At 49.9% G+C, this 23,064-nt stretch overlaps 1 protein-coding gene across 6 annotated transcripts in view; it reads left to right on the top strand.

The window, feature by feature from the left end:
* COL6A3 (collagen type VI alpha 3 chain) overlaps positions 1–23,064 on the top strand; it is a 90,143-nt gene that overhangs the window by 34,835 nt on the left and 32,244 nt on the right. For all 6 annotated transcript variants that reach the window (XM_065917027.1, XM_065917030.1, XM_065917029.1 and 3 more), the window contains 17 exons: positions 1,955–2,563; positions 5,025–5,630; positions 7,162–7,776; positions 10,058–10,657; positions 11,283–11,620; positions 12,686–12,764; positions 14,431–14,576; positions 15,877–15,969; positions 16,478–16,531; positions 17,544–17,615; positions 18,378–18,404; positions 18,495–18,539; positions 18,660–18,713; positions 19,162–19,224; positions 19,870–19,935; positions 20,352–20,405; positions 22,694–22,729. In XM_065917027.1, the coding sequence (XP_065773099.1) occupies positions 1,955–2,563; positions 5,025–5,630; positions 7,162–7,776; positions 10,058–10,657; positions 11,283–11,620; positions 12,686–12,764; positions 14,431–14,576; positions 15,877–15,969; positions 16,478–16,531; positions 17,544–17,615; positions 18,378–18,404; positions 18,495–18,539; positions 18,660–18,713; positions 19,162–19,224; positions 19,870–19,935; positions 20,352–20,405; positions 22,694–22,729 (3,557 nt within the window). The remainder of the gene's footprint in view (positions 1–1,954; positions 2,564–5,024; positions 5,631–7,161; positions 7,777–10,057; positions 10,658–11,282; positions 11,621–12,685; positions 12,765–14,430; positions 14,577–15,876; positions 15,970–16,477; positions 16,532–17,543; positions 17,616–18,377; positions 18,405–18,494; positions 18,540–18,659; positions 18,714–19,161; positions 19,225–19,869; positions 19,936–20,351; positions 20,406–22,693; positions 22,730–23,064) is intronic.

Here is a 23,064-nt window from a genome sequence, read left to right as displayed (position 1 = left end):
TCTGCAGTTGTTCTTTGTTCAGTCCCTAAGTCGAGTCCAACTCTTTGTGACCACATGGGACTGCAGCATGCCAGGCTTCTCTGTCCTTCACTATTTCCTGGTATCTGCTCAGATTCATGTCTGTTGGGTCAGTGATGCTATCCAACGATCTCATCCTCTGTCACCCCCTTCTCCTTCTGCCTTCAATTTTCCCCAGAACCAGGGTCTTTACCAATGAGTCATCTTTTCACATCAGGTGGCCAAAGTATTGGAGCGTCAGCTTCAGCATCAGTCCTTCCAATGAATATTCAGGGTTGATTTCCTTTAGCATTGACTGGTTTGATCTCCTTGCAATGGAATATGACTTTTTGTTCCCAAGATGGCTCTCTAACTTCTCTCTAGGGCAAAACAGAAGACTCAGGGTGATGACTTTTAAGGACATTAGACTGTTTCATCATAAGATGTATTATAAAGATTTAGACATATCAATGATGAAAAATAATTATTTTTCTAAAACCAATACTTTTATTGTATGCATAGTAAAAGACATATAACATGGTTCCATTAGAACTAAAAGAGTCTTCATCTTCACATATTTCCCAGATATCTTATTTTAAGTGGCTGTCACTGGGTTATAATTCATTCTCTATTTTCATTAAATATACAAAGCATGAATTGAGGCAGGCGCAGTCCCATTATAAATGCTATATTAAAGTTTCTGAGTACTAATCTTCGTAACCATGACTTCATGTTTAACCGCTTTCCACTGGGTGATAAATATGCAGTAAAAAGAGTAATTAATTTCACATATAATCCCTTTGATTGAAAATGAAGAACCTAGAGCTTCTCTTCATTGACGACTGGACACATTTACTGTTGGTTTTGGGTTGTTAACTGGACATCTGGGTTACATTTCCCCCCTTTGACCTGCTGTGACTTGCAGCAACTCGTTTGAAACCTCTCATCTATAAAGTGTGATGGTTATGCAGACTCCACTAACCCATGTCTCTCTCCCGCCCTCAACATTTCTTCTTGAGTACAGGTTTGAATGTTAACGATATTGTTCAAACATTCAAAAATTCTAAAATAATTTTTGTTATTTTTATTATTAATAATTTCCTATTGCTGCTTTAAAAAATTATGGCGATTTTTGTTGTTGTTGTTCAGTTGCTCAGTCGTGTCTGACTCTTTGTGACTCCATGAACGGCAGCACGCCAGGCTTCCCTGTCCGTCACCATCTCCTGGAGCTTACTCAAACTCATGTTCATTGAGTAGGTGATGCCATCCAACCATCTCATCCTCTGTCGTCCCCTTCTCCTCCTGCCCCCAATCTTCCCCAGCATCAGGGTCTTTTCTAATGAGTTGGCTCTTTGCATCAGGTGGCCAAAGTATTGGGGCTTCAGCTTTAGCATCAGTCTTTCCAATGTTTATTGAGTTGATTTCCTTTAGAATTTAAACCACCAAATTTGACTTAAATGACTGATTCAATGGCTTTAAACAGAATGATTTTACTATCTTAAGTTGTAGAGTTCAGAAATCCAAAACCTGTTTTACTGGGCTAAAATCAAGAGGTCAGCCTTCCTCCTGGAGGTCCTGGCTGATAGCCCTTTTTCTGGGGCCTAGAGGCCACCTGCCTTCTATGACCCACGGCCTCTTCCCCTCCATCTGCAGAGCCAACAGGGTAGCATCCTCTCTTGTCTCTGACCTCTGCTTCCTTCCTTACATCTCTCTCTGACTCTAATCCTCTTCTCTGCCTTTTAGAGGACACGTGATTGATTACAGTAGATCTACCTGTATAATCCAGTACACATCTCCATGCCCCTGATCCTTAATTTAACCACCCCTGAACATTTTCTTCTATACAATGCCAGGGATTCAGAGTTGGATATCTCTGGGGGCCATTACTCAGCGCACTACGGTTGGTATGAAATTGTCCCTTTCCTGCCTTAAGTCACAGAGGCGGTCTTCCTTGTAGTTTCAGTTGAAAAGGATGTGGTGTTCCTGATTGACGGCTCCGAGGGTGTCAGGAGCGGCTTCCCACTGCTGAAGGAGTTCGTCCAGAGAGTGGTGGAGAGCCTGGACGTGGGACCAGACCGGGTCCGCGTGGCCGTGGTGCAGTACAGCGACCGGACCAGGCCCGAGTTCTACCTGAATTCCTACATGGACCAGCAGAGCGTGGTCGGAGCCATCCGTGGGCTGACCCTGCTGGGCGGGCCGACCCCCAACACAGGGGCCGCCCTGGAGTTTGTCCTGAGGAACATCCTGGTGGGCTCTGCCGGGAGCCGCATAGAGGAAGGCGTCCCCCAGCTCCTGATTGTCCTCACGGCCGACAGGTCTGGGGATGACGTGAGGGGCCCCTCCGTGGTCCTGAGGAGGGGAGGGGCCGTGCCCATCGGCATCGGCATTGGGAACGCCGACATCACCGAGATGCAGACCATCTCCTTCATTCCTGACTTCGCCGTGGCCATCCCCACCTTCCGGCAGCTGGGGACCATCCAACAGGTCATCTCAGAGAGGGTGACCCAGCTCAGCCGCGAGGAGCTGAGCAAGCTGCAGGCGTCTGTCGTCCCCATGACGACCCCGGGTAAGGAGCCAATTCTCTGTCACTTCCTTCGTTAAAATATTTGGGGCTGTTGGGACTGTGGGTTATGAAGGCTTCTCAGTTTTGTTTTCTCGGCCATGGGGAGTGAAAACTAGGGTTACATGAAGAACTAGGAGCCGCGTGGCCTCGGTGGCCAGAAACGACTTAGGGAGAGGCTGAGAGTCGTGTTTTTAGCCAAATTTAAGTCTCAAAAGAGAAGTGGGCTTGGTTTATAGTTCAGATCCCTAACACTGCATGAAACCTTCTGTGTTGATAACTGAAGAGAGGGGCCCTCTAGTTGATAAACTCCCTCTGGATTCTGGGTCCACGTTACCCTTGTGGGTTCAGCTGGCAGCCTCCGGTGGTCAGGGAGGGTGTTCGTCCCAGGTGCCTCTGTCAAGCTTGGGCACCATCTCTGAAATGTTAATATTCTCAGAGCCCAAGTGTGAAGATGGCATTTGAATTTGCTCAGCGCAGAGAAACGAGTGTCTGAACTGGCAGGAAGGTGCCTGGCTCTCGTGACCTTGGCTTATTCTACTTCCTGTTCTGCTTCCCCAGGCTTGATGCAGAAGAAAGGGGGCTCAGATGGGCCCACCCTCCCTGGGCCCTCGGGTGAGGAGGGCACAGTGGAGAACAGGCACACTCAGTGTTGCCCCTGAGTGGTTCACATCCTACAGAACAGCGTCTGCATCCAGGGGTGGGCAGGCTGGGGTCGGCGGCGGGAAGGGGAGAGTGAAAGCAAGTGAGAGAAAAGTCGATACAGGAAACCATTAGGGCGGGTGAGAGAGGGGGGCAATGTCCCCTCGCTGGTGTCCACGCAGAACAGAGCAGTCCCCTGTGAGCCTTCCTTGGAATGTTCTACAGGGCTCACCATCCAATAAATTTGGGGATACTGGGGGGTAAATGCAGTGAGGGTTTTGTTGGCCGTTCCCTAGTTGATGCGTTTTGTGTGTCCCCCGTACAATAGGGGAGCACATTTCCAAAACTTGTTTGGCTGCAGGAATCTCTCTCTTTCTCTCTTTTTTTAGTTTTTATTTTATATTGGAATATCATTGATTTACAATGTTGTGTTCATTCAGATGTACTGAAGAGTGACTCAGTTATACGTATACATATATCTATTCTTTCTTAAAATCCTTTTCCCATTTAGGTTATCACAGCCTATTGAGTAGAGTCTCGTGTACTATACAGTAGGTCCTTGTTGGTTATCTTTTTAAATATAGTGTTGCATATATGTCAATCCAAACCTTGAACTTTATTCCGCACTCCACCCACCACCTTTTTTCTGGTTCATCTGAGGCACTGGCGCTCCCAGGAAGGCACTTTGGGAATGCTGGTGCCGTGCGTGGCCGCTTCTTTACACACAAGCCCATGTCTCTAGAGCAGCGTGCCTCCTGGTCCATTTGCTTTCCCCCTCTTCAGGATGACTGTTTTCTGCCTTTTCCTCATCCTGCTTCATCTGCCTCTCTCCCTCTGCAGTTTACTCTGAGCTGATGACCTTGATTTCCATTTCACTGAGAAAGTATAAGTAAAATCAAAGAAGAATGTCTCTGCTTCCCCTGACAGTCTGCCTCCTTCCTATTCTAGAATGCCTCCTGCAACTCTCCCATCTCCTGCATCATTACGCAGTGCCTTTCCTTCTCTCGCAAAAACTCCCCGGACGCCCTGCTCTCCCCTCCAGGAGGGTCCTGGCCTCCTTTTTTTTCTAATTAAAAAAATAATTTACTTCTTTTAATTGGGGGCTAATTACTATACAGTATTGTGCTGGTTTTTGCCATACATCGACATGAATCAGCCATGGGTGTACATGTGTCCCCCTCCTGAACCCCCTCCCACCCCCCTCGCCATCCCATCCCTCTGGGTTGTCCCAGTGCACGGGCTTTGAGGGCCCTGTTTCATGCATTGAACTTGGACTGGTCATCTGTTTCACATATGGTAATATACATGTTTCAATGCTATTCTCTCAAATCATCCCATCCCGGTCTCCTGTATAAGCATCATCTTCACTGCCTATAGTTCTCTCTGAATTCACCCTAACCTGTTGTTCGCTCTCCTCGCTCCACAGCAAGTGCGCTGGGCAAAGTCCCTCCATCCGGCAGATCCTAGCGGTCAGTGTTGGGTGCTGTCCCACTTGACCCGTGAGTGTCGTCTGTCACAGTTGTGACCCCCTCCCTCCTGAAATGCCATGCTCCCTCCATCTAGATTCGGCTCCTGCGAGTCTAGGTTCTTCCTCCTGCAGAGTCACTCTTCCTTATCCTCTGCTGGGCTTTCTCTTCTTTCTGACCTGTCATCACTGAATTCCCCAGGATCCTCTCCTGGGACTGGTTATTTTAACTTAAAGAGTCTGAATTAGGATGCCTCGCCTGCCAGGTGGCAATTCTGTGACAAACTGGGAGGCGGCTCATCAACACGAAGGGTCTGGTGCCAGTGGAGCTGAAGCCCTAAGATAACGTTTGATTCACAGTGGTCAGCGGCAAGAGGGATGTGGTCTTTCTCATCGATGGGTCCCAGAGTGCTGGCCCCGAGTTCCAGTACATCCGAACGCTCATCGAGAGGCTGGTCGACTACCTGGATGTGGGCTTCGACACGACCCGGGTGGCGGTCATCCAGTTCAGCGATGACCCCAGGGTGGAGTTCCTGCTGAACGTCCACTCCAGCAAGGACGAGGTGCAGAATGCGGTGCGGCGGCTGCGGCCCAAAGGCGGGAGGCAGATCAACGTCGGGGGTGCCCTGGAGTACGTGGCAAGGAACATCTTCAAGAGGCCCCTGGGGAGCCGGATTGAGGAGGGTGTCCCTCAGTTCCTGGTCCTCATTTCCTCCGGGAAGTCCGACGATGAGGTGGACGACTCGGCTGTAGAGCTCAAGCAGTTTGGCGTGGCGCCGCTCACGATCGCCAGGAATGTAGACCAGGAAGAGCTGGTGAAGATCTCGCTGAGCCCCGAGTACGTGTTCTCAGTCAGCACCTTCCGAGAGCTCCCCAGCCTGGAGCAGAAACTGCTGACGCCCATCACCACCCTGACTGCCGAGCAGATACAGCAGCTCCTGGCCAGCACGCGCTACCCGCCTCCAGGTGAGACTGGGTGTTTGCGATTGTTCTTTTGTTGTATCTTCTCCAAAAAAAAAAAAAATATATATATATATATATATATACAAATGGGCTCAAAGGCCATGGTGCTCACAAGTAAAGCTAAGATAGCAGACACCTGTGATGGAACCAGTTGGGACTGTGGCTTGTTGCAGGGAAGAAGGTGATCCACAGGGCATCAGGAAGGGCGGACGGCAGGATTTGAATTTGCCATAGATGGTTTTGTGGAAGGCTTGAGGAAATGGGACTTTGCCCTGGATTGGATGTTGTTGAGAAGGGGGAGTAATTCTTTGGGCATCTCACTAACTCTCATGGCTAAAGCTGTAATTGGTAAAGAAACAGTGGTCACACCTGTCATCCAAGATGAGGGGGTATTTGGTTACTTCTGTCTTCTTTCTGTCAGGGTTCAGACACCAAAAGAGCATGGCTTTCCCTGATGTTGATGTTCTGTGAAATCTTTTGTGTTCCACTGGAGAATCCAAGGCCTGGCTGTGTGTGCTGCGCCAGCTTTTCTGTTTTCAACAAAAAATGGTTCTGTTCCACCACTTGCTCAGCTTTTGCTGTGCTGTTTTTCCACTGGAAGTGGCCAGTGTTTTATGAGGCAAAAGGTTGGATTTGTGAGCTCTTTAATAAATGGCATCCAGGAAGTACCTAGAAATCTAGTTAATAGGAAGGTATGGTTTATCTTTCCTGAAAAGTGAAAGTGTTAGTGGCTCAGTCATGTGACTGCATGGACTGTAGCCCGCCAAGCTCCTCTGTCCATGGGATTCTCCAGGCAAGAATACTACAGTGGGTTGCCTTTTCCTTCTTTAGGGGTTCTTCCCAACCCAGGGATCAAACCTAGGTCTCCTTGGGTCTTCTTTACTATCTGAGCCACCAGGGTCTCTTATCTTCCCTAGGACTTTTGACTAATTGTATAGTGAAGAAACTGATTCATGCAAAGGAGATAGGGGAATAATAGTGAAAATGAAAACTTTGTACAAATGCTAGAGATATGTGAGGAAAAAGAAATACTGTGAATCAAACACCCTGAGGGAGAGTTGGGATTCTCCTGGCTGTTACTAGCTAAGTGGTGGCCTTTGTCCTTAGCTGTCTCTCTTTTCTTGAGTAATAAGAAGAGATGTTGGTCTGGGCGATCTCAGTCCCTGCTGGTAGTAACAGGTCATGATTCATAGATTGTGGTCACCCAGGATTTGTTTCTAAGCGCTGTTGATTTTGAAAGAAGTTGTAACCCAGACTGCAAAGCCACCATTAAACTCAGAAAGGGGAAGTTTTGGAGAACTGACAATATTTCGAGAAGCAGACATTGTTTTGGTGCAAAAGGCCCAATTTGTAATGACTGATTAGAAATCCCGAGAGATAAACACATGCACATTGGCTGGTAGTTTTCACGTTAATTAGCATGATGGTGCGATGGAATGCGAAGTGCAGAAATGAAACCAGATATGCGCCAGTCCTGTTTTCCTTTTCCTGAGTTTTCCTTTTCCTGAGTTTTCCTTTTTCTCCTCACCCGCAGCCGTGGAGAGCGATGCTGCAGACATTGTCTTCCTCATCGACAGTTCTGATGGCGTGAAGCCAGATGGCATCGCGCACATCCGGGACTTTGTTATCAGGATTGTGCGAAGACTCAACGTCGGTCCCAACAAAGTGAGAATTGGGGTCCTACAGTTCAGCAACGACGTCTTCCCAGAATTTCAACTAAAGACCTATAAATCCCAGGCCAGCGTGCTGGACGCCATACGTCGCCTGAGGTTCAAAGGGGGGTCTCCTCTCAACACTGGCAAGGCTCTGGAATTCGTGGCAAGGAATTACTTTGTCAAATCTGCTGGGAGCCGGATAGAAGATGGGGTGCCCCAACACCTGGTTCTGTTTCTGGGTGGAAAATCCCAGGATGATATTTCCAGGTATTCCCAGGTGATAAAATCTGCGGGAATTGCGAGCTTAGGGGTTGGAGACCGAAACATTGACAGAACAGAACTGCAGACCATCACCAGCGACCCCAGGCTTGTCTTCACAGTGCGGGAGTTCAGAGACCTCCCCAACATAGAAGAAAGGATCATGAATTCCTTTGGGTCCTCTGGGGTCACCCCTGCACCTCCGGGAGTGGACACACCCTCTCCCTCAAGACCAGGTATGTGCTGTGGGCCCTGGGACTATAGAGTGGTTATTATTTTATTTTTATTTAGTTTTAATTGAAGGATAATTATTTTATAATACTGTGTTGGTTTTTGCCATACATCAACATGAATCAGCCGTAGGTATACATACGGCCCCTCCTTCTTGAACCTCCCTCCCACCTCCCACATCCCACTCCTTCACACCCCTCTGGGGTGTCACAGAGCACCGACTTGAGCTCCCTGAGTCATATGGCAAATTCCCACTGGCTATGCATTTCACATATGGTAATGTATATGTTTCCATGCTGCTCTATCCATTGGTCCCATCCTCCTCTTCCCCTCTCTGCCCCATGTCCACAGGTCAGTTCTCTGTGTCTGTCTCCATTGCTGCCCTGCCGACAGGTTCATCGGTATCATCTTTCTAGATTCCACATATATGCATTAGTATACAATATTTATTTTTCACTTTCTGGCTTATTTCACTCTGTGTAATAGGCTGTAAGTTCATCCATCTCATTAGAACTGGCTCAAGTGTGTTCCTTTTCATGGTTGTGTAATACTCCATTGTATATGCATACCACAGCTTCTTTATCCATTCATCTGTCAGTGAACATCTAGGTTGCTTCCATGTCCTAGCTATTGTAAATAGCGCTGTGATGAACATTGGGGTTACATGTGTCCTTTTCAATTATGGTTTTCTCAGGGTATATGCCCAATAGTGGGGTTACTGGGCCGTATGGTAGCTTTATTCCTAGTTTTGTAAGGAATCTCCATACTCTTCTCCTTAGTGGGTGCATTAACTTACATTCCCACCAGCCATGCAAGAGGGTTTCTTTTTCTCCACACCTTCTCTAGCATTTATTGCTTGTAGATTTTTTGATGATGGCCATTCTGAGGGAACACCAACTATTTTTTAATTGAAAAAAGGCAATCAGCATTCATTTTAATGATTTTCTTCTCTCAGATTTGTGGCTGTGATACTGCTAGAAAGTAAATGATTTTTAAGTTGCTAAGTCATGCTTGAGTCTTTGTGACTCCATGGACTGTAGCCCTCCAGGATCCTCTGTCCATGGGATTTCCCAGGAATACTGGGGTTTGTTGCCATTTTCTTCTCCTGGGGATCCCCACCCAGGGATCGAACCCAAGTTTCCTGCATTGGAAAGTTTATTCTTTACCCCTGAGCCACTTGGGAAGTCCCTAGAAATTAAATACAAGAAGAATAATTCCAAAAAAAAAAAGAAATTCAGTTGAAATTGTAGGAGAAATAGAAGGAACCATTTCAGAAAGCAAAAGGTCACTGCTTCTTCCATGAGTTTCCATGAGACTAACTGTAGCCTTATTGAGATGTTCTGTAATAGTGCATCGAGGGTTAGCCACAGACTCATTGGCTCTCAGAATAAAATGACACCACTGAAGTTGTTCAGTCCATGCCCCTCCAAACATGATTGAAAGGCAACCTCTGTCCTAGGTGGGACAGAGGCAACTGTCCTTCCTTGGACTGAAAGCACTTCCCTGGGGGAATTGAGAGCTGTCCACCTATAGCTCTGACCTCATGCTCCTGGATCTGACCTTGGGTGCTGCCAAGAACAAGTTGAGTTCCTCCACCAACCCATGTCTTTCTCAGCTCCTCTGCAGGTGATGGCCATGCAGACATCTGGAGCCAACGATTAGGGTTGCTTTTCCACGAGGCATCACATTCCACTTAGCTCTTTCATATCCTCCTTCTGTACTGGTGGTGGAATATCCCACACTGCCCTGGATCTCCCTTCTCTCAACTCTATTCTCAACGATTTGGTTACAATTGGGAAGGTCTCTCCAACAAAGCATTTGGCATACTGTCCAGCAGTCCTCCAAAGGTGTGAGCAGTCTGCTTCCTGTTTTCCAGTCTTTCTCCAGCCTTCCCTCACCTTGCCTCTAGGACACGTCCCCCCTCCTGCCAGACACTATCATTTGCTTTTGACCAGGAAGAAAGAGTTCAGTGGCATTTCCTAAAACCCCTGATAACATGGACTGATGAATCCATGGCATAACCCCATTTTGCATGGGGTAACTGGGGATCTGCTGAGTTCTCACTTCTCCTTTCCTTTTATTTAGGTGATTTATCATTTATCTTTTGGTTTTGGGCATGATGGTTTGAGGGCTGTAAATCTGGTAACTACAGAGTCATGGACTAGAGCCAAGCTGTTTACTGTGAATGAATGACAGGAAGGCCTTATTTTAATCATTTTCTGCTTGGTGATTTTGTTCTGGGTATGGAAATTGAATTTCCCCTTTTCTCACTGTCATCATCTTTAGAGAAGAAGAAAGCCGATATCGTGTTCCTGCTGGACGGTTCCATCAATTTCCGGAGAGACAGTTTCCAAGAAGTGCTCCGTTTTGTGTCAGAAATTGTGGACACGGTTTATGAAGGGGGCGACTCCATCCAGGTGGGGCTGGTCCAATACAACTCTGACCCCACTGACGAGTTCTTCCTGAAGGACTTCCCCACCAAGCAGCAGATTATCGACGCCATAAACAAGGTGGTCTACAAAGGGGGGAGGCACGCGAACACCAAGGTGGGCCTGGAGCACTTGCGGCTGAACCACTTCGTGCCTGAGGCGGGCAGCCGCCTGGACCAGAGGGTCCCGCAGATCGCCTTCGTGATCACGGGGGGCAAGTCCGCGGAGGACGCTCAGGAGGCTAGCATGGCACTCACGCAGAGAGGCGTCAAGGTGTTCGCGGTGGGCGTAAGGAACATCGACTCGGAGGAGGTTGGGAAGATAGCGTCCAACAGCGCCACGGCCTTCCGGGTGGGGAGCGTCCAGGAGCTGTCGGAACTGAGCGAGCAGGTTTTGGAAACTCTGCACGACGCGATGCACGAGACCTTGTGTCCAGGCGTGACTGACGTTTCCAAAGGTAACGTCCTTTAGGTGCATGTATTCAACCCTGTCTTCTCAATGCTGGCAAGCTGTCTGGCTGCCCAGATGCCCAGCGCTGGCCTTGGGTCTCCTGCAGCACGTGCTGCTTCTGGGACCGACTTACATCCACGTGGCTGGGTTCTGGTTGCCCCCGCCTCTGTGATAGGTTGTGTTTCCCGGATAGGAGTGGACGTCTCTTTTCTTGCTCTTACCAGATTTACCCCTCCTCTCTAATCCCCTAAATAATTCAGACTGACTGATAATATATTTCAATTTGTAGGTTCCTTAGATTATTAGAGATCAGAGTGTTTGAATTCCCAAGTGTGTTTAATCTAAAGCAGATACTTGGGATGCATCTTGACACTGGCTGTATTCTGTGCTAGAGCTGATTAATTCCCCAAAGCCAACATACTAAAATGCCAACAGTTTTGGTTCCTAAGAGTCAGCATGCATTTTCCCGGTGAGAGAGGCAGATCCAATTGCTTCTCAGAGCTCATACACAGAAGATCTCATCTTGCCCTTGAGTGAGCATGTTTCTGGTCCACGTCCCAGGCTGTGCCTATATGTTGAAAGTGTCTCAGCATCTCGACTTTGAGCTCATGGCCTGCTTCTCCCTTTTATAGCCTGTAACTTGGATGTGATTCTGGGCTTCGATGGTTCAGGAGATCAGAATGTCTTTGTGGCTCAGAAGGGCCTTGAGTCCAAGGTGGACGCCATCCTGAGGAGAATCAGTCAGATGCAAAAAATCAGCTGCAGCGGCAGCCAGCTGCCCACGGTGCGGGTGTCCGTGGTGGCCCTCACGCCCTCGGGCCCCGTCGAGGCCTTTGACTTTGCTGAGTACCAGCCGGAGCTGTTTGAGAAGTTCCAGAACATGCGTGCCCAGCACCCCTATGTCCTCACCGCGGACACGCTGAAGCTCTACCAGAATAAGTTCCGGCAGGCCTCGCTGGACAACGTGAAGGTCAGGGCGGCCGCCTCGCTTTTACTTCCTGTGTCATCTCTGAGTTTTCCTGGGCAAGAGTCAAACCCTGACGCCCCGAAACCACCCCCCTCCCCGCCCCGCCAAGCTGTTCTGTGGATGTTCTTCATGTTTGGTGGGGTTGGTGGTGCCTGTGTATAAGAGTCCTTTATCATCAACTGAGCTGAAAGGAAATATCTTTGTTTTACTAAAGCTCTAAAAAAAAAAGCTTTGAAATTAGTAATTAAGCTTGAATGAGTTGAATTTGTGACTAATGCATGTTTAATCATAGTCCTGCCCTTTAAATACGCTATGTTCTCCAGTTGTATATAATTTTATCTCTCCTTCTATGTTTGCACACACACACACACACACACACACACACCCGTTCTCCAGGGTCGCCGTAGCAGAGTTCTGCAGGCGGGGTGGCTTAAACAACAGAAGTGTGCTCTGTCGCGGTCCTGGAGGCTGGAGGTCTGGGATCAGAGGGGAGGCAGGGTTGTTTTTGGGGCAGTCTCTCAACTGGGCTCGGGGATGGTGTTGTCTCTTCTGTCTCTGTGTGGTTTCCCCTCTCCGTGTCTGTGTCCCATCGCCTCTTCTTAGAAGGACACCGGTCACGTTGGATGAGAGCCCACTCTGATGACCTCGTTCGTTGCCTCTTTAAAAGCCCTGTTGCCAGATAGAGTCACACTCCTAAGCACTGAGGGTTAGGACTTCAAACTGTGAATTTCAGAGGGACACGGTCCAGCCCATGACACGCATGCACACCCCTCCCCCCACATGCATGTGAGAAGCTACATCCTCTAAATAAGAGGAGATAAAATGTTTATTTCCATCGTTGTGTGTGCTTTTTAATAAATCAAGCCCTGCAACATAACCATTTATTTTATACCCCTTTTATTGCACAGTATCAAGGATCTATGAATAGGGGATAATTGTTTTTCAACCTTGGCCCCCAATTTCCTCCACCATGAGGTGAAGGATTTGAACTGGCTAATCTTCCTTGTAAGGGTCTGTGATGTTTCTTTTTAATTTCAGCTGGGTTTTCACACACCTTTTTATCTTCAGGTGGTCATTCATCTTACTGATGGAGTGGATGGGGATCTGGCTGATTTACAAAGAGCATCAGAGGAACTCCGACAAGAAGGTGGGTTCTGGGGCTTTCTAAATGGGAGGCAGATGCACTGCCAGGTTGGAGAGAAATGAGTTCGCTAACAGATCCTCTGGGGCAGTGGCTTGTCCTGGGGGACTCCTCTGTCCACCATCTGGGTCCTCTTTAACCTGCCTGGACTCATGGGATGAGCCAGCAAGTACCCCTCACTTACATAGACCAAGTCCTGACACAGACCCCATGGTGTCCTCAGCTCATTCATGTGGTACAACATCTAGAAAGCTTGGTGCTTTTGCAAAAGAACATGAAGTTTTGATTCATTTGGCTGTATCATATAAATTAGGCATTACTTTTCTAGCCAAAGTATCTACTGTGTTTTTGGTTTGCAGTTATCACAGCTCAAACATACTATAATGTTAAGCAAAAGTGAAAAGTGAAGTCACTCAGTCGTGTCTGACTCTGTGACCCCATGGACGGTAGCCTACCAGGCTCCTCTGTCTGTGGGATTTTCCAGGCAAGGGTACTGGGGTGGGCTGCCATTTCCTTCTCTAGGGAATCTTTCCAACCCAGGGATCGAACCCGGGTCTCCTGCACTGCAGACAGACACTTTCCCATCTGAGCCACCAGGGAAGCCCTGTTAAGCAAAGTTAATGTGAAATGATGGAAGCATACTTCCCAAATTTAATGTGACTGGTTTGTAGTGGTACCTGTTACCAGATGTACCGTTTGATCATTTGCTTTGGAATTTGATAGCACTGATGATCGAAAAAGTAAGTGCCAACATCAGAGGTCTAAGAAGAATTTATGGAAGCATGACTTGGCTCAGGAATGTTTGGTTTAGTAGCTTGCTTCTCCAGAGTAATGGAGAAGAAGCTCTTGTCATCTGATTTTGGAGGGGTAGGATTTCAGTTCTTCCCACAACACATCTGTGTTAGATAGGACCGGAACCTGAGAATTTATGTATGTCTTAAATGACAGTGTCGTTTCCTATAGTTACATCCATCAGCGTACTTTTTGACACCTTGGAAACAATTGCCCAGAAGAGTCCAGAGTTCTAGTATTTCAACTCTGCAGGAACAGCTAATAGTGTGATTACATGCGTTTCAGTTAAGGGTCAACTTTTATTTATTTGTTTTATTATTTTTAATTGGAGGATAATTGTTTTACAGTGTTGAATAGGATTCTGCTGTACAATAGCATGAGATCAGTCATAGTTATATATATATTCCCTCCCTCTTGGACCTCCCTTTCCGTCCCGATCCACCCCCCCAGGTCATCGCAGAGCGCCAGGCGGGACTCCCTGCGTTATGCAGCGGCTTCCCACTAGTTAATAATATCCATTTTACACGTGATAGTGTGTGTGTATCCGTGCTACTCTCTCACGCCTTCTCCTGCGTCACACCCTCTCCATCCCTCGCTGTGTTTATAAGTCCATTCTCGATGTCTGTGTGTCTCCATTCCTTCTCTGCAAATAGGTTCATCAGGGCCATTTTTCTAGATCCCGTACATGTGTGTTAATATATGATATCTGTCTTACTCTTTGTGACTGACTTCCCTCTGTGTAACAGGCTCTAGGTTCATCCACCTCACTACAAAGCCAGATTTTTGTACTGAAGTTTTCTTTAACAAGTAGAGGCGGGAGGAGAGCGTCATGTTCCTTGAGCGCCCAGGTGAGCAGTCTTAAGTGGCTCTGTGCCCGCAGGTGTCCGAGCTCTGATCCTGGTGGGCCTTGAACGCGTCGCCAACCTGGAGCAGCTGATGCACCTTGAGTTCGGGCGAGGATTCACGTACAACCGGCCCCTGAGGCTGAACCTGCTGGACCTAGACTACGAGCTAGCCGAGCAGCTGGTGAGTGTTTTGTGTATCTGTGTACACGCTGGTTTCGATGCTGCAAATTGTGGCATCTCAGGATAATACAGTCCGTTATCACCAGGCAAATGGAGGAGAGACCCCTGGGTGGGCAGCTGGAGTCATCTGATTCACTAGGGACCTGCTTTGTTGCCATCACACGAGTCCTGCAAGGGAGCTCTCTGAGGACTGGAAAGGTGGCCTCCTGGGAAGCGGGTGTCCAGGCAGCGTGTCCTCTACTCCTTTAACGAGACGTTTTCCTCTTTATAAGATGGCTGAGAAGACATAACATTGAAGTCGACCCTCTCCAAGTAGAAAACAGGGAAAACAAGAGTAGGCAGGAAAAGAAAGATCGTCTCTGGGTGGAGAGGGGCTCCTATTGCCTTCTTTTCTAGTTTCCTTTGCTGCAAATGAAGACAGACCACGAGGCTTCCTAATTCCCCTGAGTTCAGCCTCTCAGCTAGTAGGTTTAACTCCTGGGTTAGGGGTGAAGCTGGGGACTTTGGGGTGTGGGCCTGAGTGTTCAACTCTTGGCGGAGGCAGCAGTGAACTGCAGAATTCACTGACTCTGCCCACTTTCCCTCCTGCCTTCTTCTTAGGACTGGGATTAGGATTTTTTTTTTTTTTTTTTTGAGTGGAAGGAGGTTAGTAGACAAATTTGGTACTTGGGAGCACGGGAAAATTCTAGGAAATTCACTGCAAGCAAATGCATTGACCCTCATGAGTTTAGCAGGTGGAAATGTTTGTCGGGTGTCTGCTTTCCCACATGAGGCCAGGGCCTGGGATGGGCTTTCCCACATGATGTCCAGGGTGTCTGATGGATGTTGGAGGCCTTGGTGACCAGAGGTGGGGTGCTTGTGGCTCAGGCAGGAATCCCACCACATGGCCACTCCCAGGCCTTCTCTCTAGGCAAGTACCGTGTTCTGTGACTGCCCAAGGCTTGGGGAAAGACACATGGTCTGCTCTAAAACGCCCTTCCATCCCGGCTGTGTACAAGGGTTTGTTAGGCTTTGCTTTTTGCAGCTTAAAAATATCTATGTTATACTTAGCAACTGAAGCTTGAATATCTATGCTGGAAACTTTAGAAGTAAGGCCCACCTTAGGTGACTTTATGAATAGGATGTATTATCATTGGTGGCTCTTCAGACTGTGTGTGACATCCCGCAGCCTGCTGATGGCTGAGTCTCCGAGGAAATGCCACGGGGAGTGATGTCATCTGCTGTGAATGCCACATTCCTCAGACTTCTGCTTTCTTCCTAGGCGTTTACTGAGGGGTGAACTTTGCCTTTTGTCTCGGTAGGACAACATCGCTGAGAAAGCTTGCTGTGGGATCCCCTGCAAATGCTCTGGACAAAGAGGGGACCGAGGGCCCATAGGCAGCATCGGGCCAAAGGTAGGTGGCTTTACCCTCTTTTACACCTGAGACTAGCTTCGGAGCTGGTGCCACTCTGGCTGAGAGATTTCTTCGCTGTCATGGTGGGGAGATGGAGAGGAAGGAGTAGGGATAGATGTGTGGTAGGACAGGGAGCCTGAGGGGCAGACCCTTCCCCGTGCCTGCTCCTGCCTCCCTTTCCATCAGGTTCAGTTCTGCACTGTTTCTTAAATTTATAAAACCATGTTGAGACCAGTGGCATCATTGACTGGCAGCCTCACTACGATGGTCAGCAACATTTCTTTGCATTTGCTTCTAAGTTATAGGAAACACACAGTATTTCTTGGTAGATCAAGAGCCTTAAAGATCCTGATAGAATAATTGCAGTGAAATAACGTGTGGAAAGCTATCACGTTCAAGGGACACCTAACACACGGTTCTACTGCGTGAAGGAGGATCAGGGAGATGCTTAAGTAGGAAGCAAAGAAAACCACAGCTCTTAACCCAGGAACTGATGGCTTTGTTCTAGGGTATTCCTGGAGAAGATGGCTATCGAGGTTATCCCGGTGACGAAGGTGGACCTGTAAGTCAACGTTGCTTTATTCCTTAAGTCTTTACGCCCTCCTTGTTCCTTACATGTTGGAACTGAATTGTGGAGTTCCTCATCTGTTTCATTTCCAATCTTTTCCACTGGGAAAATCATGAATTCCTATCTGTCTTAACAACTCGACTCAGAGTTCTGTGCTATGGGAACTGTCTGATGCATGTGGGTATGAAGTGCAGGTCTTCACTTGTTCCATCTCAGAAGAGGGATGGAGTGGCTTTGGAGTCAGAGGGCCACCGGGAATGCCAAACCCAGCATCTACCAAATTCAGATACCCAGCCGAGAGGAGAGGGGGCTGGAGTGGGGTGCAGGGGAAACCTAGGCAGGATTTTAAGGGTGACACCTTTTGAGAGGAGTCTCCCCGAGGGCGATTGGGTTTTCAGGAGCCAAGGCTTCCAGTGGGAGTGGGTGGAATCTTGAGCAGGGCCTTTGGGAAGCAGAGAACCTGACCCAGAAGTGACTTGAGAGGTTTTGAGAACCGACAAGGCTCAGCCTTCGGATGGAGATAGAGAGCTCCTGGTGGGGAAAGAGAGGTCCTGAGGTGGGGATAGAGAGATCCTGGTGGGGATAGAGGGCCCCAGTGGGATGACTGGAAGGTCCTTCCAGGACAGACAAAGGTCTGGAAGGACTGGAAGCCGCAAAGGTCCCATTGGAAGAGCCGGGTGTCAGCGCTGGGCCTGGACCTCACTGGAGAGCTGAAACCAGGGACTACACTGAGAAGCAGCCAGCCTGAGGGTCCTCCACGGGGCCCAGTGCTCACCAGACCCAGGACCCAGGCCTGCTCGTCCCCTACCCACCAGGAGCTGCCCTGTGCTGCTGACTGCCCCGTCTGTCTCCCTCCGGGGCAGGGACCTGCCGGTTCCAGGCCCAGTGCAGGGAGGCTGGAGCCCGCCTGCACATCACCCATCAGCCCCGCTAGTGCAGGCCCTCCTCGGTGGACGCACACACCGAGAAGTTCCAACCTGCAGAACCCCTGTCTGTCTCCCCGCAGGGTGAGCGCGGTCCTCCTGGCGTGAACGGCACTCAAGGTTTCCAGGGCTGCCCCGGGCAGAGAGGAGTCAAGGTAGAGTGTGGGCGCCCCTCAGTGTGGGGAGGGGACCCCTGCAGCCCCGCACGTGTGCAGAAGGAGACAGCGCCTCCCAGCGCCTCCTGGGGGAGGAGGATGCCCGCCTGGCTTCTCCGCTTAGCACTGGGCAGCCGGTGGCCTCTCACGGAGGGGGCCCCGGGCCTGGTGGGCTCAGGAGCACAGGCCGTGTTGGGAAGGGAGCCTGAGGTTGGAGAGACAAGTTGCCTGTGGCAGTGTGAAGCGACCAGCACGCACTGACCAGCACAGAGAGAGGCTGGGCTGGGCAGAGAGAGGACCGGTGCCGTCTTCAGAGCCCTGGACCTGGGGGGCGGGGGTGAGGGAAATGGGGGGTGGAGATTGGGAGAGGACTCCCTCGCTGGAAGGTCCTGCCTGTGAAATGCTTGAATCAAGGGCGGATGAATCTCCTCTTCCATTTGCTGGAGTTTGGGAGCCAATGTCAAGGGACCAGCCCCCAGACTTAGTGCTACGAAGGGGCCTCCTCGGAGCCCCTGCCCCTGGCCTGCAGCCCCCGCTCCCAAGGGGGCCAACAGCACCCACGTGCTCAGGTCCAGGCAGGTTAGCGTTATGGTCCCCTTGTGATGGAGAGAAAGTTATCCAAACAGATGAATCTCTAACACTGAAATTTTAGACCCCGCCCTTCATGCTGGGGACGGGGATGGGGCAGCCCTTAGCCTACTCTGGCCTACCCTCTCCAGCCTCCAGGAAGGAGCTCATATTCCTTCTTCCCTTCCTTTCCAGGGCTCTCGTGGATTCCCGGGAGAGAAGGTACTTCAGCCTGGTTTTCTTTGTATATTTAAAACTTTCCCAGTATTCTGCCAGATTTTGCACTCACTCATGCATCTTGTCTCTTGACAGGGTGAATTAGGAGAGATTGGACTGGACGGTCTTGATGGTGAAGATGTAAGTGAGTTTCCACTCTTAAGTCCAAACTGCGCTTGGGCCGGAAGATGCGGGTGACTAATCCATCAGTCTACGGTAGACATTGCGCCAGGAGTGACATTTTATTGTTGTCTTTGGCAGGGTGACAAAGGACTGCCCGGTACTTCTGGAGAGAAAGGGAGTCCAGGAAGGAGGGTAAGCATATGTCTGTAGTGTGGCTGTCGTGGAAAAGCGACAAACATTTCACTCAGCGATGATTTCTTTTACTTGTGCATAAGACCGCTTCCTCTGGGCAGCCTTCCTTGACCTCCTCTTGGGGTGTGTTCTTGGCATCTCCTACGTCCCCTGTCAGTCATGACATGCTTATGTTGTCTTTTCTTGTTTGGAAAGTATATCCCATGGGGCAAAACCTGAGTGTGTTTTGTTGAACTAAATCCCCAGCGCCTGGTACAGTGTGGGTCCCCATAAGTACCTGTGGGTTACCTGAAAGGCTTGGAGGTAGTTTTCCCTTCGTGGCAGATGAGTAAATGGTAAATGCTGGAACACTGTTCAGTTTAAGATTTGTGATGGGAAGAATGCCATTTTGAGGGTGAGATGAAAATGTGAGACTAATTCTCAGGCTCTGCTTGTGGTTTTTATTTAGGGTGACAAAGGACCCAAAGGAGATAAAGGCGAGAGAGGTGATGTCGGGATCAGAGGCGACCCGGTAAGGGGAACTAACTCTTCATCACTGATACGAGATTTGAGTCTGGGGGAAGGGGGTGTGGGGAGAAGTGGGTTGAAAGTAAGGATTTCACTGTTGAAATTGCTTTAAAGTATGCTGGCGAAATACGTGGTTTGTCCTTTTCTTAGAATTTTGGGGTGGCTGGAGATGTCTCTGCTCTCTGACTGCAAGATAATTCTTTGCAAAGCCTCTCCTATTAAGACCAAAGAAGCTTCTCTAAAGTGTGGTCTCTGGACTCTTCAAATTTGGGTTAGAGAAAGAGGAGAGTTTATAGCTTTCCTGTTTTATGGGGCTATAAAACCAGTCAGCAAGTGACCACTACTGGGCCAGGCTCTTGGGGTCCTGGCAGGACGAGGCATGCGTGAGCCTGGCCACCGTCCTCCCCTGGAGAAAGAACAGGAAGGGGGAGCCATCACCCCCCACCCGGTCTGGGGCTCAGAGCGATTGCTGACCCCACGACAAGCTCTGTTCGGTGGGGTGGGCATTACTGAAACAGGATGTGGCTGAAGTGCCTGGGTTGCAGATGTTGCTGCTATTTTTCTGGCCCCTGGCCCCCTGCGGCAGTGGCTTTCTATATGTGCAGATAGAGTGCACGTGTGACTTATTGCCCTCCTGTGCTCCTTTCAGGGCAATTCAGGGCAGGACAGCCAGCAGAGAGGAGCCAAAGGAGAAACCGGAGACATCGGCCCCATGGTACAGTGCTCTGCACACCTGGACCCTCCCTGCGCTGCGGGCCTGGGGGGCTGGCCTCGCGCTGGGTCATCACCAGCCCTGGGGGCCGCGGACAGGGGCCTTGAGGCTGTGGGTGCACAGGGTCGAGGTCGGGAGCAGAAGCCAGAAGCCAGCTTGAGAGGGGGTTTCTGAGGGGAACCCAAACGGCCTCTCCCAAGAGGGGCTTCTTCTTGGCAGAGTTGGTGCCCCCTAGATGTTTCCAGAAACTCTCAAGCCAAAGCCTCGTGTGGGGCAGAGGGCACCTGTGTCTGAGGCACCCCGGTGTGGGCGACCAGCCCCCTCTGTATGCACCCACGGCCCCTGGCGACTTGGGCAGAATTTGAGTTACACTTTCTTCTTTGCAGAGAATCTTACATCAGTTTTCTTTCCCATGCCAGGGTCTCCCTGGGAGAGATGGGGTGTCTGGAGGGCCTGGAGAACCCGGGAAAAGCGTGAGTGTCTCTTGGGGCTTAGAGGGGGGCTTTGCAGTATTTACCTAACTCTGCCAGACTTCCTACTCAGAGCTACTGAGCAACTTTTTATTGGGGGAATTAAGGGATTTTGGAAACCCTCTGTTGCTGCTTCTACATACCCTTTGTCGTTATAATTTTCTCTTGACCCACTCCCAGTCCGCTTCCCTCCTGCTCCCAAAACAGATTAAAGTGTAAAGTCACTCAGTCCTGTCCGTCTTTTTGGGACCCCGTGGACTGTAGCCTGCCAGGCCCTCCTGTCCATGGCATTCTCCAGGCAAGAGAGAGTCTCCCACTGGAGTGGGTTGCCATGCCATTCTCCAAAACAGACCAAACAGACACTTTAAAAAGTAATATCTTTGCTGCTTTCGAATATTCAGCCAGGCTTTATCCCACTGAATAATTAAAAAATCCAAACAGAAATACAGAAAGAGTGAGGGGATTAGGGGCAGGGAGGCAGATGGGGAGTATGTTTATTTTGTTTGATAATTGTTTGTTGTTCTTCCGCTGCTGTGTCAAGCAGTGAAACCAGAGGCAGTTTTCCAGTGAAATGCTTCTCGCAGTTGCTTTTCCAAGACATTTCAGAAATGTCTGTTGCAGACTGCTCACTGCCTTGTCTTTGTCTTGTTGAAGAATTGCTGAGGTCAAAGGGGGATGGATGATCATTGGGAAGCCATTTGAATGCTTCCAGGGCCCAGGGGGGTCCATGGAGCTCAGCCTCCCTAGCTGGGAGAAGATGGTCCAGAAGCTTGTGAATCCTTGGTCAGTTTAGGATGCTGGTGGGTGCCGGAGACAGGTGTTTGCTCAGCATCTCACTGGGCTCGGTGGTGGGGAGGGTTGAGACCGGAACCCCCTCAGCCGTGTCCCTGGGGCAGCCACGCTGCGGGATCCGCAGCTGGATCACCGGAGGATGTGTGCTGACGGGGACTTTAAAAAGAAACAACAGGATTCGCGCTGACGGGGGCTTTTAAAAGAAACGACTCTTACCTGTAAGCAGATCATATGCTATGGGCATCACCTTACTTTTAACATTCAGAAGAAAACTTAAATTTTGAAAACTGCTCTCTTAAAAGTCTCAAGTATAGTTTTGAGTCATACTGTTGATCTGCACAATGGAAAGCAGTGAGGAAACACGCCACTGTTGTGCTGTCCAGGTTTTCTGAACAGAGCCCAGACTTGTTTCCATGATGAGTGCAGAATTCAGGTGTAATTCTAAGCATGGGTAGAAACTCGGGGTTTGAGTTCAGTGCGGTCAAGTTGGGACTTCTGTTAGAAGCTCCCAAGTGAGGCTCATGCTGAGATGAAAGATGTCCTCCCCTGGGCTGCCTCCTGTCCCATGTGGCCCGAGCACAGGTGACCTCTGGTCATACACAGGGATGGCTGTGAGGAGCGAGCAGATTGCTACCCTGTGGAGGCGTGGCCTGGCTGCACCTGTCCCACCCGTTCACTCTTCATCCCTAGAAGGAGGCCCAGGTCTTCACTAGAGAATCTTCCACTGCAGTGAGTCACGGCAGAGCGGTGGCCCCAGATCACTGGGCTGGTCCACGGCGGGCAGTGGACGTGGTTCTTGGGTTGAGGAAGCAGACGGGCCGTGCCCGTCACAGGCTGGCTGATGACAGGCTCCGGAATTCCACCTCCTAACCTCTCAAGAGGTATCCAGGAAGGGTGCCCACCCCAATCCTTTACACCAAAGAGGAAGGAATCACGAGGTGGGACTTACTGGAGTACTCGCAAGTGTGCCCACATTATTTGAACTAAGGTTCACTTCTGGAGCATCAGGGAAGATGCTGCCAAGTCTTGAGCCCAAACCGAGACAGCCGGGCTTTTAAGTCGATGCACATGCACTCCGGACACTTTACTTAACCGAGTGTGTGTTATAGTTGGCCGGGACAGGGTGGAGAGTCTGGGGCTTCCTTCCATTATAATTGCCGTCTTACCTCTCCCTCCAGTTAGGAAAATGCAAGAAAAATAGTCAGGTCGGCATTCCTGTTTTCTTGAAACTGGCTGGGGCCACGTAGCCCGAGGACTCCTTGTTTTGCTTGGCAGGTCTGAAGTCCTTCTCAAATCTTCCATTTAGATGATTGACAAGGGCAGCGTGGGAGCACAGCTCTCCCTCGGGGAGGGTGGGGCGGCGGGGGGAAGGTGTTACTTCGTGAGAGTTTCCTGCGGGCCGGTAGGTGCAGCGTCTGGCTCCCAGCGGGTGTGGTGAAGGCGCCCAGCCTCCTGCAGCCTCCCCGCCTCCCTTCACAGTTTGTGTGGTTTCTCCCCAGGGCGGCTTTGGCCGAAGGGGACCAGCAGGAGCTAAGGTAAAGCCTCTCCGTCACTGCCTCCTTGATGTCATCACCGCATACCTCACCGCGGGCTCCCAGGGGCTGGCCCCCCCGTCCCACCCCAAAATTAAGAGGGACTCTCTCTTTCGCCATCAAGGCTTGTGGCTCCAGCAGCAGCTTTCCTACCACCTCCTTGAATTTAGCCTTTTCTGCAAAGGCTTGGGAAAATCATGATGACCCAGTGAGAATGATTATCAAAATGGAAGTGGCCGTGGGAACGGGGGGTGGGGGAGAAGGGAACGGGAAAGAGGCAGGAGGCCGCGTCCTCGGCGTCTCCTGCGGGGGAAGCCCGCTTACTGGCCTCGGTGGCT

This window comes from Muntiacus reevesi, chromosome 1, assembly GCF_963930625.1.
Source record: "Muntiacus reevesi chromosome 1, mMunRee1.1, whole genome shotgun sequence".
Lineage (NCBI taxonomy): Eukaryota > Metazoa > Chordata > Mammalia > Artiodactyla > Cervidae > Muntiacus > Muntiacus reevesi.
Note: the sequence above shows the minus strand (reverse complement) of the source record. Positions and strands in the feature narration are given on the sequence as shown.